At 42.5% G+C, this 18,548-nt stretch overlaps 4 protein-coding genes across 4 annotated transcripts; 1 reads left to right on the top strand and 3 right to left on the bottom strand.

Annotated features, from left to right (window-relative positions):
* Positions 1–216: 216 nt before the first annotated feature.
* On the bottom strand, positions 217–2,743 carry EAE97_005512 (uncharacterized protein; the record flags this gene model as incomplete). The annotated part of the gene is made up of 4 exons (XM_038876024.1): positions 217–486; positions 538–2,389; positions 2,447–2,613; positions 2,705–2,743. 4 exons carry the CDS (start codon positions 2,741–2,743, stop codon positions 217–219), a joined length of 2,328 nt encoding a protein of 775 aa, XP_038733361.1.
* Positions 2,744–9,547: 6,804 nt separating this feature from the next.
* EAE97_005511 (uncharacterized protein) lies at positions 9,548–12,891 on the bottom strand. The gene is made up of 2 exons (XM_038876023.1): positions 12,134–12,891; positions 9,548–12,078 (listed from the first exon to the last, which is right to left on the bottom strand). The coding sequence occupies exons 1-2, from the start codon at positions 12,437–12,439 to the stop codon at positions 9,955–9,957; spliced, it is 2,430 nt and encodes an 809-aa protein (XP_038733360.1). The 5' UTR covers positions 12,440–12,891; the 3' UTR covers positions 9,548–9,954.
* Positions 12,892–13,261: 370 nt separating this feature from the next.
* EAE97_005510 (uncharacterized protein) lies at positions 13,262–13,936 on the top strand (the record flags this gene model as incomplete). Its single annotated transcript, XM_038876022.1, has 1 exon — positions 13,262–13,936. One exon carries the CDS (start codon positions 13,262–13,264, stop codon positions 13,934–13,936), a length of 675 nt encoding a protein of 224 aa, XP_038733359.1.
* Positions 13,937–14,373: 437 nt separating this feature from the next.
* On the bottom strand, positions 14,374–16,719 carry EAE97_005509 (uncharacterized protein; the record flags this gene model as incomplete). The annotated part of the gene is made up of 1 exon (XM_038876021.1): positions 14,374–16,719. The coding sequence occupies one exon, from the start codon at positions 16,717–16,719 to the stop codon at positions 14,374–14,376; it is 2,346 nt and encodes a 781-aa protein (XP_038733358.1).
* Between the last annotated feature and the right edge of the window lie 1,829 nt (positions 16,720–18,548).

Raw genomic sequence — 18,548 nt, 5'->3', positions numbered from 1 at the left:
ATATGGTGTATAAAAAATCATCAAAATGCAAGATGCAATATGCAGATGCCATGTTATATGAATGCCCTTCGTAACGCCCAAGAAATTCACCCTCGTGTGCTTGTTCCGTAGAACTTTTCAGCCGATGAAACCTTCTTACAGGCTCTTTGGGCCCAATCCGATTGACCCCATTTCCCTTCCAGAATGTCAAAATCCTATCTTCACCGGAGACTCTTCTCAACGTTTTGGTTTCGGTTCGGGAGAGTTTGACCCGTCAGAATGTTGATCTCTATCGGATCGTTGATCTTCCATCTCAATTGGGTCATCCCTCGAATTGGAACGAATCAAAGACAAACGACCCAGAGGACTTCGTCCATTTCGATACGAAGATGCTTGAGGAACTGTCAAAGAATTTGAGGTCGTTCCATCCAGGGACGCAAAAGATTCCACTGAATCGTGAAATTTACCCTTGGCCTCTGGCCCATCAGGAATTTCATATACGTATCCCTAAGTACATAGTCAGCACTATTCAATTTGCACAGAACTATTATTGCTTACCTGGTTGTAGTATGCTCCAGCTGGTGCCTTTTGGTTGGCTTGAGCAATCTCATACTTCTTTCTATCCTCTTCTCCCATAATGCTCTCCACTCGTCTTGGCATGTACACTGAGTTTGTGCCGGTAAACCCTGACACATAACTATCGATAGATTCTCTGGATCCCGTGGGGTTTTGCCCAGGAGGCGCAACGCGTCCAACAGCAACGCTATTAAGAGAGTCATTGACATGTTGATACCATCCACCTGGGAGTCTCTCCGCAGCTGCGAAACGACCTTCGAGACGAGTTGGGGGCAACAAAGGAAGCGTTGGGCGGCGAACGATTTGGTTGTTTCGCGCTTCGGCAGCGGGTTTGAATGTTTCTGGAATAACATTGAGATCATCTCCAGCCTGCTCTGCTGCTTCGATAACTTGTTGTGGACTCGTGGTCGAATCGGCGGCTCCAGCATCTGCTCGAGGTCCACCCCAAGTTCGTTGACCACAAGTGAAGATGCCATAAACCATGTAGTACCAATTAAAGAAAGGATTAATGATGAACATCAATGGGTAGAGCCAGATCTTGAAACGGCGGAGTTTAGCACCAAAGTAGATCATCATCAACCAATTAAGGCCGAGTGAAATACCAATAAATCCAACTGGAAGATCTTGAACCTTCTTGGTAGTTGTGATAATCGAAAGTACCATAATGAAGAATAGTAGAGCTGTTGTTCGGATCGTGTTCTGCATAAATCGCACGACGGCCAAGATTGGATATCTCTTCCAGATTCTGATGTCAGTCAACATACAAACTTCATTGGTGATAAATCCCAAGAACCAACGGCGACGCTGCTTAATCAGAGATTGGTAGGTTTGAACAGCTTCGGTCTTGCAGAAAGCAGAGGTACACATTTGAATCTGAAATCTCTTCTTTGCTCCAATCATGAAAAGATGGGTGAGCCATCGATCCTCTCCCAAATGACATTTACCGTAGTCGAAAAGATCGTCGCATTGCTCAGCCTTGTCAGCAAAATAGTACTTGGCCATACGGCGAAAAGCAGAAAATCGTAGCATTGTTAAAGCTCCTGGCAAGCACGTGACGGAACCACAGCCAGACTCGACTGTTCGCTCGAAGAGTTGGCCGTGAATGTATTCCATATCCTGGAGCAGAGTAATGAGACTGTGTTTCTTTGTAGTCGAGGTAATAACTCCTGTCATTGCCAGCATGTCTCTGGTGTTCCCCGGGCTCAACTCCATATCATACATGAAGTTCTGGAGACAAACACGATCCAAAATACAGTCGGAGTCGATGAAAAGAATGAATAGATTGTCATTTCGCTTCAGATATTCGGTATAAACTTTGTCGATCAACTTAAATGTGGCCTTCTGACAGTGACGCTTTCCACCGTGCGGAAATCGGGAGACTGTAATTCGGGCGGTTCGGTAGGTGACGTCGATACTCTTTGGGTAGGAATCTAGGGATAACGGAACTCCTAGTGCTTCAATCGTCTTGAGGTATAGTTCGTCCTCTTGATCGCCATCGAAGGAAAGAAAGACGTGAATGCAAGAAGGAGGGTAGTCACAATCCACAATTGAATCGATAGCCGTCACCAAAATATCTGGTTCTTCCTTGTAACATGGCATGACAATGACAACCTTTGGTGCTGAGTGCTCATCTAACACTTGCTTTATACGTTTCTTTCGTCCCAAGGAATTTGTTACAATTTGATATACGCAAAAGAGCCATGGAATGGTGAGAAGAGCTGCGAACGACCAAAATCCGAACCATTGAAGGAAGGTAACCATTTCCTTTGGGAAATATTGAGTGACTCCTTCTGGTAAAGGAAGCGTGACAACCATAATGGGCAGGTAAATCGCTCTATAGGAGATCCCGATTAGCAAAGCCTACACATGTATTCTCGAATAGATTTCGTACCTCAAGAGAAAGAAGACAATCGCCACTATTATTGACAAAACCCGGACGGACCAGTGCTCAGCCTTTTGGAAAACCTTGAACAGACAATACATGAACGCTGCCAGCCAGAGAAACCACTCGAGGAATGCGGCAAGCATTACTGAACCCACTATGGAGGTATAGACGATCTGGAACCAAAATTGTCAGTGAACTACTCCTCACAGCTACATCGCGAAAAAGAGCGAAGACATGAGTCTGAATAGGGAAAAAACTACTCACATCTCTCACCGGCCATGGTGAAGTATCGTATTGAACCATCTTGAACCCGATATAACAATTTTAAATGTGATAAACTTTCCGCAGAAGGGTAGTATGAAGGTGGGTAGAAAATTAAATCGCCGGCAGCAATATCTCAAGTTTGGGAACGGAAGAACACCATGCGCGAGGTTTCGAAAAGTGCCCGTCTGAAGATGAGTAACTGAAGAGCAAATTTGTCAGAATGTGTCTGTGAGGAAATATGGGATGAATCAAACATACAAACCAATGACTCTCCAGCGAATTGGTCAATCTGAGTAATTCCAAGATCTTCAGTAACACGGTATCCGAGTTCCTGTTTGACCAGGTCAAATTCGAGAATAAATATGTTGAGCAACGCTCCGCGTAATCGGTTGAAAAGTTTAGGTAGACACAAGATGGTGTGGGAAAGAATAAATCGGATTCACTTAAGAAGGCGGGATTGAGGCGTAGATTATTTCTGTATAATTTTGTGAAATGATGGTGAGAAGGAGAATGAAATGCAGGTTATCGTGGTTTGCTGCGAGTTGGACTATCACAGCAGGAAATGGGTGAAAGCTGCAGTATAATGTCTTGGTATATCGAATTAATGTTTGGTTGAAACGAATGGATGCCCGTTAGATGCGAAATGGTCCTAAAAGGAAAGTCGAGGTTTCACCAAACGATTTGAGGAATTTAAATTTCTTTTTTGAACGATGAAAGGAAAGGAAAGATTCAATCTTCCAGTTATTGTGACGAAGTAAAAAGTTCCGAAGGGGAAAGTAACATAACAGTAGGAACGAATGAATATGGACGGCAATGTTGGCTCCAACGGCGACCCGGCAAAGAATCTTTCTGTTGAAAGAATGTTTTAAATTCAGAAGAAGGAAGATGATGAGGTCGAAGAAAGGTATTTGAAGAGGTTCGACAGGTGGTCCACGAGGGTCAAGTAGGAAGGAGAATAGCAAAAGGTAGTTAAAGCATCACCCCTGTTTGACTTGGGGGGGTGGTGGGTGAAGTCCTTTTTCTTATACTTGCCTCCCAGGGTGCATATTAGAGATATTAGAGATATTAGAGATATTAGAGATATTAGAGATAATGAGATGTTCTACCGTTTCTTTAGACTGCGTCCGTGGGGCTTGTGAAGATATACAAGCTACACTGCATTGGAAAAAGCTGAGATGAAATCAATGTAACCATTGGCTCCTTGACTCTGACTCTTTTCTTTCTGCCAGTTTTGACCATGACAATATCAAAATCGAGGGAAGTGTCGTGGGACTATGAGAGCAAGTGGGATGAAAATCATAAGAGGGTACGAGTCTCTAGTAGATATGAAATGTTCCAACGATACTCTTTTGGGTAAGGTCACATCTCAATCGCCAGGGCGCTTTGATGATCGTGGGGGTGTAGTGGAGTGGAAACATCATTCCCGCCAAGCTATTCAGGTCCCTAGTCAGTTCTAATTCATAGATCGTTCCTTTCCGCTGGTGCTGGGACTCAGGAGGTCCAAGTGTACCCGGCTTATGTTGGGATCTATGACTAGGTGGGTAAGCATTATGAGGAGTGAGGGTAGATACATAATAATGTCGATAGGATTTCTACAACATTTCGAGATCATGTCAGCATGTAAAGCGAACATCGTAGACACCTGAGGTATTCATTTTTCCAGTTATTATATCTCCAGTAATCATCGATAACGTAGTTTAACACCGAGTGGGCCATATCACCGAATGAGTCCACTTCAAAATACATCAAAATTAATACTTTTTTAATATTTATATTTTAATAATCAATTATTAATTTTTAAAAGAAAATTAATATAAAATAATAATAAGAATCTAGCTTTTTATAAATCTAGTTTTGATATAAAAATTTCTTATATTTTCTAAAAGAAAGTGGAAATTATTACGATTTTCATTACAAAAGAAATATTTCTATAATAACTATTATAATAATTTGAATTTTCAATAAATAATTAGATTTCCATATTATTTATATAGTTAAATTTTGTAATTTCAATTTTTAGAAAATTCTATTTATAAATAAAGAAAATGTATGATTACATATAGACAAATTTTATATGTAAAAATAATGGCCCACTTGGTGATATGGTCTACTCGGTGTTAAACTACGTTATACCTTCCTCATCATATCTTCCTCCAAGAATTCTCACTTGCCAAAACAAAGGGCCATCGCAGGTGTAGAGTCTCGAAAGAGGTCTATGGTATGTTGACGCAAATATTAATTTGTATCCATACCAGTAGTTACCAGTTTTAACATACTCCTTCCCACCCAATTGAATTGTTCGCGCCATGGTCAAAAATAATCTCAACCCTAGTCGAGCCCGGATCTTTTTCCTGTCCCTGGTTAACATGGATGCAAGGGCAACGAGTGGCCAGTTTCATCTCGCAGCTAAGAAGCGAGTGCAGCTCTCCAAGGGTTTGCAGCAAACGACCTTTCCAACGCGGTTACAAGAAGCACAACAGCCAATTCTTTGCGAATATATTGATTGACTTTGCATGATACTTTACCAGTCACTCTCTTCCACTTGGGCACATTGCACATACTCAGCCTAAGAAACTCTATTACTCTTCATGGCCTTTTTCCTAACATTGTATCTGGTCGGTAGATCATTGGTTCACAGATCTCGAGAGAGAATTCACCAAGTCGATTACGGATGATCATCAAGTTTTGAAACTCTCAAACATATCGTCCTCCACATTCAAATCACGTTTTTCACGTCTTCGCATCAAAAAAAAAAAAAAAAAAAACAAGTATTTTGGTCAGTTCTAAACTCTAACTACCTACTCATGGTGATTCGATTTAGTCCAGTCAAGTAAATTTGAATTATCCTTTCCCTTGAGTAATTCATTCTGACTTGAGGACTTTCGTCAAGCTAAATTTCTAGGGCGGTTGGACCCTGACTCTCGACTTTCAATGATTCTACGTACATTCGATGAAGACACGGCAGTATTGCATGCATAGTAACAAGAACGAGTCAAACAACATAGGAGAACCAGAAAACTATCCGAATTGGAATACCCAGACCGAAAAAGATTCGATTCGGAATTAATCTTTACAATATCCTGGGATCATAACCATCCTTCCGAGATTTACTTAACATCTTACATTTTGTGGGGAGTTGAGGTTATGCCATCCATATCTATTTTCTTCTCTTCTTTCGCCAAGGTGCATACACAAACTGCACATCAGGTAGGTAGGTATGCAGAAAGGATGATACCAGAAGGACTTCAGCTATTGATACTCTTGCACAGTGACGTACGGTCGAATCAAGGAGAAGTGTGAGGGTGTGGGCATCTTTCCCTCCTCTTCGTCCTCCAAGGATGACGAGTCCTTCAGCTGTTGGTTACATTTCCCTTCTTCCTTGTATCATCAGTGTAGCCCGCGACGATAAAAACGGCTGCGCCAATGCCTACATGGTGATCCGACGTTCATCCGTCGGAAGATGTCAGCCGTCAAGCTTTCATGGCCATGCCATGCATCACTTCTTCTTCACTATCTGTCCCACAGGTTTTGTCAAGATCAAGCCGCAAATACCTAGACAACAGACATGGCATCGTCAAATAATACGATGTAATAAGGAATATAGTTGGCCTTCGAACAGCCTCCATCTACGCCACAAGGGACATCCTGTTCAGCCTCTTAGATCTTTAAAAAGATGTCCACGGTTCATTTGCTTTGACCGTCCTCAGACCTTTTGACACCTGGGTATGAATCAAAAACATCAGCAAACTTTTCTGGAAGTTGGACCTAACCCACGACGAGATGTACCGGCATTGCTAAGTATGTACCTAATTTGGTAGAATATTCTGACTATTTTGATCATTTATTTTTTATTTCAAATACCATTCAACCGTCACCGGACAGAAAGACTTATCGATGGACCGTACGCTAGCCACCAAAGCTCAATGATGGTTTCTCTATGAGCATATTGTAGGGGATCGGAAGGCTTTTTATTCTGTACAAACATTCAATCCTTTCAGCTATACAGACTCCTGAGTCTTGATCATTGCTTTTTCTTTGCTTTTTCTTACCTTGCCATACCTTACCCTCGGCTCAACCGAGATTGTTTTTCTCTTCATTTATTCTCATCGTCCATTCTGAACCAAGTGTACTAGAGCAGGTACGTACAGTACATTTGAGGATCCTCGGAAAGGAATGGTATGTCAGGTTACCAAAATCCATGTGGTGCTTCCCCAAAGATCGACAAAATTTCATTTAATATTGGAGAACAACAATCGGAGTAATTTTTAGGTGCCATATGAACCAAACTCAATCTCAGCTTCATCACTTGAATATGATTCTGTACTTCTACAAGATATAAAATCAAGGATTCATACGATACATGGGATTGTATATGTAACTTACATCCTACGTACGAAGTATCCTAACACACCTGCTGAAAGATTAAAATACACCCAAGACACACAAGTTCGATATGACGCCTCAACAAGCCGCAGAAAACATCAGACGGATTACTACAAAGGTATAGGTAGGTAGGTATGAGTTCTAGTCTCGTCCACAATTAAGAGTCCGGTATCATTTTGAAACAAAAGATCGCAAGGAAGATTCAAGGTCAATGCATTCACCCTTCACCGCCTCCTACTCAAATTAAATTCTTCATTTCTGCCCTTCTTATCGTCGTCATGATTCAGATTTTGTTTTTCTCTCTCAAACTTTTGAAACTCTCTGAGTGGCAGAGTTTTCTCGTATTGTGTTGTCATACTTTTTATCTGTGTAAGCTGTCATATGTACTGACTTTCATATGTACAACACCCCTTTTATACACATGGGCTTTATGTACCTAAGTAGAACGTGCGAGTAAGTAATAATTGCGATTCAGTACCAGTATTAGGTATTAGTATGAACGTATAACAAGCGAGTGCTAGTCCTTTGGTTAGTAGACGAACTGAGCGGTAATGAGTGGATTGCCAAAATCTAGATCTTAGCCCAGATTTCTGGTGTCAAAATTGCTGGTCAGATTTACTTTCATCTACGGAACTTTAGGTTTCATAAGCTGATTACTGATCATGTTTGCACATCATCGATATTGATTATATTACCAGTCTTTGCTTTGCTGTTGCGAAATAGGCATTATGTAGTTTTTAAAACTAGCATGCTTTTCCAATATGTCGAGCTAATTAGCTTTTCAATATCCTTTCCTCGTCAATCTTACTTTAGTATGATAAACTTCCATCAATCGAATTAGCAACGGCGGTTAGACTCTCTCAGCAGAGCTTGTCCCTTCTCCTTATCCTCGAACATCAAAAATAACCTTTGACAGAAGAGTGTGAACCATGGAATAATCTTGTCTTCTAATTTCATTCCCTCGACTAATTATATACTTTATAACATTCCCCATTAATTGGAGACGAGAATTATACTTTACAGCTCGTAAATGAACAGATGCAGGATGAATACCTATCTCTAGATATTCCGTCAACCTACAAAATTACTTTCTGTTGATTGATTGATTTTGTGGATTATTATGGGGAAACATTTATGTGATGTGGTTAATCTTTCTGGAATTCTGGATGTCTGTGTTGTGTGTCAAGGCGGATGTATATTCATAGTCCTCTACCCCTTCATCTTCAGAACCTCAACCCAAAGATGCACACGGCACAGATATGTTCCATTTATATCATGTTATCATCTATAGCATCTGTTCATATTTTGAATTTAAATACGCACACAAATTAAACACATTTCTTTCGCATAGCCGTTCTGAACTTGCGATTCGGATCCATATCTATCTATATTTATCTCTCCACCACAGAAATGAATATCTCCTCTTCTTCTTGTCTTATACATGTAGACATAGTTAAATATGTTCTCATATATTAAACTCGCTATTTGAATTTATTTTGTATGTATTTATGTGCATATGCATATGCATATCTCTATGTATCTCTTCATCGAAGAGGTGATAGATGAATGAATAATAAATGAGATGAGAGGAAGGTGTCGAAATTCTATCTCTATCTTGTACAGACTTTGGTGTTTAATAACTATATAACCATATAACCATATTCCTACATCAAAATCGAGAATGACTCGGATAATACCAGCAAAAATGACAACCTCAAGACCTCTTGTGAGTAAAGTGTTCCATCGATTCATCTACGTCTCTCCCACTCTCACTCACTCCAAACTCACTCTTACACCTGTAACTCTTACCTAGGTACACATGCACCCTCCTCCAGATTATCCCACTCCAGTCCTTGATCAACTCCTTAGCTTCTTCTATATCCAAATCCCCAACCTTCAACATCCAACATCTGCACATTCCTCAACCCCCAAAACATAAACTTTAATCCCTAAAACTCCCCCCCCCGCGGAGATCTCATCCCTAGAATCCAAGGAATCCAAGAAATCCCTAAAACCTCAAAAAATCATCTCTCATCTCTCGTCCCTACCATCTCTATCATCTAAATCCAAGTCAACTGATCAAAATATACAAACATATACACACAAGGAACTACCCCCTATCCCTCTCCATTTCCCTTCCCCTTCCCTTCCCCTTCCCACCCTCTCAAAAAATTGGAGCATCTACATAAACCTTTACCCACCTACCTTCCTACCTACTTATCAACCCACCTATCACAAATCTCCAACACCTTTCTTGCAGCATCTACTACTCGAGTAGAACTATCGTACAAAACATCAAACCTCCAAGCCCATAAATCTTGAGAATATCAAAACATCAATTTATCTGTCTACCTACTCACCCCATATCCATATAAACAAATAAATCTCAATCTCAGTAGGCATCTCCTCAAAATATCTCCTAAACTCATTTGATCATTCAATTATTCAATTATTCAATTACTCAATTTTCCAATTTTTCAATTCTGTATTACTATACTATCCAAAATACACACCTACATTCATACATCCATACACCAAACTATCCACCAACAAATCACCACATAAATTCCAATATTTCTAAAGTAGCACTAATAGTATATTCAGCTCCAATCCCATCCCACCTCCATCTATAAAAGCCAATCCTATTACAAGATCCCCAAATTCCTAATTATTTCATGCGAGAAAACCACACTGCGCCAAACGATTCCTATACCCACGCGATGCGATGCCATGCCTTGCGATGCAGTGCGATACGATACAATAACAAATTGCTACATATCAAGATCCCAAAAAGCCAGCCCTAGACTAATCCAGCTAGTTAATACTCCAACTAATGTAATCACGATATTCACAAATTCTAATAATGCCTATGAATCTCCCTCTAGCTCCTCGCATTCAAGGACCGCTTCTTCTCTCTCATTTCCAGGTATCTTCATCGAGAGCCCTACACCTAATTCCCTCAATCTTGTTGCCAATAATCCTTCGGCGGGAGATTGTCTCCCATCTATATCGGGAGTGTTGACTCTCGTTGGCGAGAATCCATCACTGCCATAACCCAAATCGCCTTTCTTCAATTTCTCATATAATCCTGTCCCTAGCCCACTCCTCATACCATCCATTTCTACCCCTGCAAACGCCGTACCCGGTCTTGAATAATACTCCGAATTCAATGATTCACTTGCTCCCAAATCCAATGGTCCGATATCACCATCTCCATCCATCATACCCCTCTTCGCAGGGAATTGAAAAGGAATAGGATTCACCACACCCCTATCTGATGCATTGTCATCACCTCCAAAATCGAAATTCCTATTTCTACTCAAAGGAAATCCAGAACTTCTCCTCCGAAATGCTTTTTCCGCCGCCAATGCCGCACCTGCACCTCCGAAACTCGAATCGCGAATTGCTTTATAAGTAGTGAATTTCGGTTCTGGAAATGTGATTTCGTTGTGAAGCTTTTCTTTACCATCTGGAACACGATTGGCAAAGACGACTCGTATGCTTTTGTAAAGATAATAGCGACCTCGAGCTGGTGAGCAAATATGGATATGAACGAGATAGCGGAGGGTAGGTCTCTCGGCGAGTGGATCAATAATGGGTGCGGATCGATGAGGCGAAGATGAGAGTGCCGAATCAAGAATAGGTCCAGCAGAGTAGCTCCGTTGACGGATAAACGTTTTGGTGCCAGGTTCCATTCCGGTGAGATCATAAGGGACGAGAAACAATTTGACAGCTGTTTTGTTAGGATTCTTTATGATGATTTGCAACTGCCCTTTTTCGGGGATGCGATAGCTACCACCTGGGGGTGCTCGTGGAGAAGTGGACCGACGTTTTTGTTTCCCTGCTCTACGGATCTCTCGTTCTGATGCTTGTCCTGAATTTGATGGGTTGGTGTCGAGATCATCCATATGTATTCTGTCAAGCGTAGCATTTCTCCTCCTCTTTTGATTATCCTTTCCCTTCTCGGGGCTCGGCAATCCATTTTCTAAATCAATACAGCCAACATATGGACTAGGCCCGTCATCAGATTTCCCTCTCCGACCATGACTTGTGGATTCATATGCATAAAATACTGCCGGAAATGATAAGGTCACATGAGGTGGACATTTGAGACTTGGTTTGCACTTTCCGAACCCTAGCACCCCTATTTGAGCAACAAAATCGAGTGGTTTCGAAGGTGTAGTAGACATTCGTCCCCGAAGAATACTCTCTTCATATGATCCCACCATCGAAGCATGCAGAGGTGATAAATCTGAAAACGAAGGTCTCCTTGACCGCGAGAAAATCGGTGTTTGCGGAGAAGACGTCGAGTGGGGCGTTATGCTAGAGGCAAGAGATCTCCGAGGTTGATGAGCTTGGTAAGGATATGTATTGTCTCTCCTAAGACTCGGTAAAGGTTTGTTAAAGGCGGTTGATCCTGGTATAAAACTGTTTGAATATATTGAATGTGAAGCCTGTAAAGTATGACGTCTTGAGTTAGTTTTAGGTGTCCCGGGAGAAATGTCTATTGGATTTAAATTTGACGTATAATCTAAGTCGTCGTTACTTTCTGATTGTACTAAAGGGCTTGTTGGTGCTTTCAACACAAAGTTCGAAGAGTATGAAGAAGATAGCGATGGTGCACGAGTTCTTGTTCTTAACTCTGCTTCAGCTTTATCCACTGATGGGAACCGAGGATCGAGTTGAAAGGGAGTAAAATTTCGCGGTGGAGATGTAGCTAGCCATGGTAAATTTACTGTGCCAAATCTCTTCATATCCTGCGCAGGACTATCAGATATAGTTTGTTGAGGACCTTCGGTGAAATTTCCACTGTGTAATGCGGACCTTGGTCGTTCAATCTCTAGACCAGCTTGTAAACTAGGTTTGTCTACTGACGAGGGCCTGGTCGTATTAGATATTTCGGGAGATGGTAATAGGGAAGATGAATTCGAATGACTTGAGGTCTTTCGACTGGGAGTTTCTGGACTTTGGCCATGAAGTAGGGACTTTAACTGTATTCACTGTCAATATAAAATCACATGCATTGAAGTGCAATGATTCACACACATTTAAATTCGGGAACCAACTGGAACTTTCGCCCCTTTTCAACCTTTCAATAAGATCCCCTCTATCCGATATTCCGCTGTATGAGTTCTTGAAGTTTGTATCCAAACCTAAAGTCGGTAGAGTCTTTGATCCCTCGGGGGTATCTGGTACAGGACCTTCACATAATTCCGTTCTAATGCTTTCTTCACTATCTTTCCTCGTGATCGTTCTTCTTTCCGGCGGTGACATTGAAACGGATGACATTTTTGATTTTTGAATGGGCAATATCTCTCGGCCGTCAGCGAGGTCATCTTGAAATATGGGCATGATAAATGGATGTGTGAATGGAGCCTTTTGAATTTGCTCCTTTTCGTCTGGTTATAAGAACATCTCAAGGTAATTTTTGGAGACTTTAGGGTGGAAGAGAGCTTTTATATGTTGTAATAATGTGGATTTGGAGGGATGATGTTGTGACGAGGCGGGGGACAAGTGGTGGTTCCTTAATCCTTTGTCTCTGCCGATGTGATGTCGTATCGTATGCAGGACTTGTACGAGGTATGAAAGGATGAGATAATGATCTGATATTTGATGGCAATTGACTATGCTCGTTCAATAAATTCAGGAATGAGAATGCAATTCAATAGTTCGATATGAATGCACATATGTATATATATATATGAGAGTAAGAGATGTAGATAATAAAGAAGACGAGAAATGGAAGAGAGGAAAGAAAATCAAGAGGTCCTCGTATGTACAGACCGGTATATGCTTGCTGTATGATGACTCTGCTCTCCCAAAACCGATAACCTTACGATTACCGCGGATGCATTAAAATTCCACTATTCTACGTTATCGCTTTTGAGTACCGGGGTACCCTACAGATGAAAGAGTGGTATCTATCAATTATATCAATTATATTATGCAAACTCGTATTCAATTGGTGTGATGGCCGACTGTGGTCAGGTGTGAATCTAGTAAATTTCTGCATATCGAGCATGTGTAATAAGTATCCACTAAAATTTTCTCACAAGACCCTTCCAGTTCAATTCATTCATTCCACCAAGGTATCACATTACATCCTCGATTCTCATATTCTTCATCCCAGTATCACAATTTCACAAACGCTTTTCCACTCAACAAATTCCTCAAATGGCTCCTACCAAGCGCCCCCGCGAAGAAGATAATTCATCACGCTCAACTACTAAAAAACCTCGCCACGGCTTCAAAGTTGGTCCCGACAATTTGCCTGATGGAACTTGGCGTCGAAAGGTCATTGCCATTAAGAAGGATTTGATTCACAAGGCGAAAGTCAAGAAGTCGTATGCGAAACTAAAGGCGAGAGAACCTTTGATGAAGGATGAAAGGAAAATATATGCCGACGCTGAGGATAAGGAGGATGAGGTAGCAAAAGAAGAGGAAGGAGAGGACGCTGTTGAAGGAGAAGAACCAGCGGAGCTCCATCCCCAGAGAAAAGCTATGCTTGATGAACCTGAAGCCGATACTGGCACCAAAATCGTTCCACGTTACTCGAATAATTCTGAAGATGCGAAGGATAAGAAGAGGGAAAGAGGTGAAAAGAGAGGAGCAAAGCCGGCATATTTTGCAAAAGAATTAGCATTTGCTGAGAAGCAAAAGGCAGAACAACAGGCTCGAAGAGAAGAGTTTGAGAGGAGGGAGAGGGAGAAGAAGGCTAAAATTGAGGAAAGGGAGAGATTCAGGCGGCAGATGGCAAAGGCTAGAAGTGGAGGAAAGAATGGGCAAAGAAAATTAGGAAGGGAGAGTCAGGTTCTGTTGGAAAAGGTCAAGAGAGTTGTTGGTAATTGAAATGTCGGTGGTATTTGAGTGAAGTGAAAAAAAAATCGGGGGAGTCGAAGGAAGAAATTTGAATGGATGTAATGGTGAATATTAAGAAACGCAGCAGCGAGCTGCTCAGGGAAGGCTGGAAAGCTTATGATACCCATGAAGTTATCACAGAGGAATGGACGAAAGATTTATCTAGAATTATGGCGTTCTGGCCGGTGCTCCCAACAAGCGTTTTTGCATCATGGCACTTTCTCAAAGGCACATTTAGTTAGTGTCTTGAAATAAACAGAGATTGAGGTCATTTCTTCACTGGGATTTGCATTTTATATTGACAAATTATCATTAACGCTGCGATACGATATGCTATGTACTTCACTCTCCTAGTCCTACAATTCACCTAGTACTTCGTCTGATCATCGGACTTAACCTGGACAATTGGAAGCCCCATACTCTCCAGCCTATCCATAAAACTCCAGTTCTTCAAGAGCATTACTCAAATCCTGTTTGGCCTTTATCTTTTCCTCGAGTTCCGCCTCGATTCTTTGCATCTCGGCTAGATGAGCAGTCTGGCTCTCCAGCTGCTCGGCTCTCCTCAGGACTATGACGTCTAGTTCTTGCGCCGTATCATCAAGCTTCTTCCTGTCATCCTCTCTTGCTTCCTGAACTCTCAGATAATTCGCTCGCAAGTTAGCGATTTCGAGATTAGTCCTCTCCTGCTGTTCTCGTAACAATTGCGCCTCTGTTTCCGAGCTATCGTTATTTCCGGACTCGATATCATTCGTCGAGACTGGCTGAGTCAAGGGGATCTCTTTGATTGTCTCGTTTGATGTCAGGGAATCATCGAAGGTGGGAGGTGCTATGAATGTGGAAGCATCGCTTGAATCTGTGCTTGCTGAGATGTGGCTCGAGTCGAATTCGATTTGGTTATCGATTTGTGCCATCTCATCTGCTCCGCTTGGTCGCATTGTGGGCGGAGTGGCGAAGTCCCACAGGTCGCCTGTCCATCGTACATCATCTTCTGCATCCTCTGTTTCGTTTGGTTGGAGTGATGGTGTATCATTGACCTCTTTTGGCATTGTCTCTCCGGAACCGATTCTTTCATCTGGCGTCGTTGGCTCTCCTGAATATGTTCCTTCATCTGACGTCAATGTCTCACCCGATTCCACTGCTCCCTCAGGCGTAGTGGTCTCATCTGGCATCACGGATTGATCATCTGTCAATGCAGGTGTAGGGGACAAGCGAGAAGTGGTCGAGTTCTGATCTGATGGCACGAGATCTCGCTCGATCTGTGGCTCATCTCCGGTTTCGAACAAAGAACTTCCGGGCGGGCTGGCGGCTGGGGATGGAGGAGGATCATAGGCTCTCCGCGGCTCGGTAGTGAAAGGTCCAAAACGCTCGCCAGTAGATGGCGTGATCAATTGTAGAGGGTACTTTTCAGCTGTTTTTGCCGTCCTGTCTTGGTTTCTATAGCCTCTCGCCAGACTTTTCGCGTCGTGTAGCACCACACTTGCCATCCGTGGCTTGAGGGGTCTGGGCGTCTTGGGAATCCTGGGCGATCTTTGCGCCAGGGAAACACGAGATCTCATCCCACCGCTATTCAGCCGCGAACCTCCTCTTCCTCTCCTGCGAGTATCGTCGACTGGAGAGTCTTCCGGTGTCAAAACCCCAACTCGCATTCCACCAGCACCGGCACGACGATGGCGAGGTCGCGAAATGTGAACAGTTTCGTCGTGGTTGAGGTGCGTGTGGCCATGCTTCTCAAACCATTCGCGATATTCCGCAAATTTCTTGGTATGTCCCCTTTTCCTCATTGCTAACCCAATTGATATCCAGAAAGTTGTGGCTCCCATAGGAGATTGCTGATTTTGACGCTCTTTCACTAAATTAAAGAGGAAATTCTGCTCTTCTCGAGTCCAATACGTAGGAGCTCTAGCTGGTTCTGGTGCCGCAACAGTCTCGGTAGTCTCAGCTGTCGCAGAGCTCTCAGCGATGACTGGCGTTGTAGCCAATCTAGCTACATATGCTGCTCTAGTGCTATCGGACTTGGTATTTTTGAATTGCCTATACTTTCGTACCTCCTCGTCGACATCATCTATACTCTCAGGCCACAGTAGAGCAATGTTACTCTGCATAACCTTCTTGCGCCAGTACATCCAACAGTCGTGCACTCCGAGAGCTGTACCGGTTTTTATTCCAACGTCTACGCACGCTCTGTTGAGAATCTCTATCGCGCTCAAGTACTCATCGTCGGAACTTTCTGTGATCGATTCGGTGATAACGTCACACATGTGCTTGGTGAAGCGGCGAATTGGGCCTCCCGCATGTTCGGAAAGGAGCTCGTGCTCATCCTCGGCTCTTGATCGAGGGGCTTCTCTCTCTGCGGGAGGTGCGGCCTCTACAGGATGTGAGATCATTGGGGCTGACTCGAACTCCTGCGATGTATCTGCAGATCCTGCAGCGCTGCTAAGCGAAGTTCTCGCGGTGTCGAAGCGTGTATTCTCAGACCTCTGAGTGGTGGTCTCACGCGTACCAGGATCGAGACGCGAAGGTTGTCGAGCCGCATAATTGCGACGTGGAACTCGAGGAGAAAATGTATTATTTGGTCCATAGTTTGGTCTATAGCGATCCACTTTTCTTCCCTGTGGTTTTCGAAATTGTCTTGAAGGGTATGCGTGTGAGTCTCTTCTCGAGGCTTGAGAAGCTTCCCACGCTTCTCTTTGTGGCCTCAACATATATTCTTCTCTTCTTGGTGGATCATCATTGTTGCGTTTTCCGAAGGAATTGGTGCCGCTATGCTGTTCCATGTTGAATCAGGTCTGGAGAGGAGGTGGTTATGGTGGATGTTGTTGTAAGGTGTTGAAAGTAGGAAGAAATCCAGAACCCTTAAGTAATTCTCAAGAGTTCGCCTAGCGATGTAGTAAACCGTAGAGGCAGAGAATGTATTGAGTAAAGAAGGAGGGAATTCAACCCGACTGTCTCTGGAGATTGAGTTGTTGTGTAATGTTGTATGTTGCGAGAGGAAAATAGTTCTTTCGGAGCGGTGCGAGAAGGATGGTTAAATCTGTCTTGCAACCTCGCCTAGCAACGAGAAAAACAGTATTTACAGTACAGACTGCCGTGAAAAAACACGCTAGTGCTCTTGAGTCTATATTCAGTACGTTCATCGCGACGAAAAAAAATCTATGAGCGGGACAAGCCGTAGTGAGAAACGCGCTAGTGTTCCCGAGTCTATGTTCACTATGGACATCGTGCCTAAAGAATCGTATGGTCAGTACAGACTGTAGCAAATACCGAGTTAGCGCTCTCAAGTTCGTTCTCGATTGAGGTAGATTGTGAGCCATATGGACCGTAGGAGAAAATGCGACAGAATATCAAAGTGCATTCTTCAAAGTTCCGTCGCGAAGGCACATCGAATGAACCGTATGGACCGTAATGGGTGACGCGACAGGTGAATTCCGAACTTCTCAGCAACGCGAAAAGCTGTATGAGCCTTAGCGAATGGTAGAGTGAGAATTTCTCCAATGTAAGGAATTTTCTTCAGCAACCTTGATTTTTTCAGTACGTTGAATTGTTCAAAACTGTTGGGACATGTGTTCGCTTCTCATCTTTGATTTATCACACTTTGTATTCACTATTACACGAGTTTCGTCGTAGATTGAAATATATATTAATCCTTTGCATTGTCTTCGCCAAAGAGCATAGCAACCAAGTATCTGGGGTCTCTACGCATGACTTGGTAGTACTGCAGCAGCGTATCTGGAACTGGCAGTGGGATATCATAGAAGTGATCATCCGAGCCGTAATTTTCATACTTCCATAAGTAGAAACCAACCAGTCATCTCCCAGGCTCGTCTGATTTCTTCTTGATTGCAGATCGAGTTTGATATTGGGATTCTGAATTATGAATGTACAGGAGAATCATGGATTGGGATAGGCATAGGCCTTAACAGTATCTGTTAGTCTGATACAGCCATTAGCGCACGCTCTTATTACAGTTCCGCATCTTTCTTAACTGTTGTTAGCGTGTGATTTGATGTTTAGATAAAATGCACCGTCAAGTTTTGGCACATAAATAGTCATAAGAATAGATTTGACCGATATACTGAGTGTGGGAGTATGTAACTGTTAGTATCATCTAATGTTTGAAAATGTATCTGTTCAGAACTTTGAGCCCAAAAGTTAATTGATTGTAATCGTAGCATTTTCTCAGTTTGTCAATCAAATGATGCTTTTTATCGTTTATTTGACTGTTATATCAATATAAACCCTCATGTCTCACCAAGTACTCAGCAGTGAACCGATGAGACCCCACACTATCCGAAGCATAACCTCTCTCCCCCTCAGGCCCGTCCACAAGAGTTGAATAGCCCAAAGGATCTTACAAATCAAAATGGCAAAACAGTAATCTACACGCATAGAACCATGGATGGATCGCTTAAGTGAGCTGGTCTTACTAACATAAATTCTTTATAGCATTGTTAGACCTTGAACCTGAATCCAGAAGTGCGCACTAGCAAGATGAATTACGATTATGAATGAGATAGATGTATTCTCCTTTGCTGAAATCACTCTATATGTACATCTAAAGATTATCCAGAGAAAGCAACCAAACCAAATACCCGGTGGCCCTTAA

The sequence above is a fragment of the Botrytis byssoidea genome, assembly GCF_014898295.1.
Source record: "Botrytis byssoidea strain MUCL 94 chromosome Unknown BBYS_009, whole genome shotgun sequence".
Lineage (NCBI taxonomy): Eukaryota > Fungi > Ascomycota > Leotiomycetes > Helotiales > Sclerotiniaceae > Botrytis > Botrytis byssoidea.
This window is presented reverse-complemented; position numbering and strand designations above follow the sequence as displayed.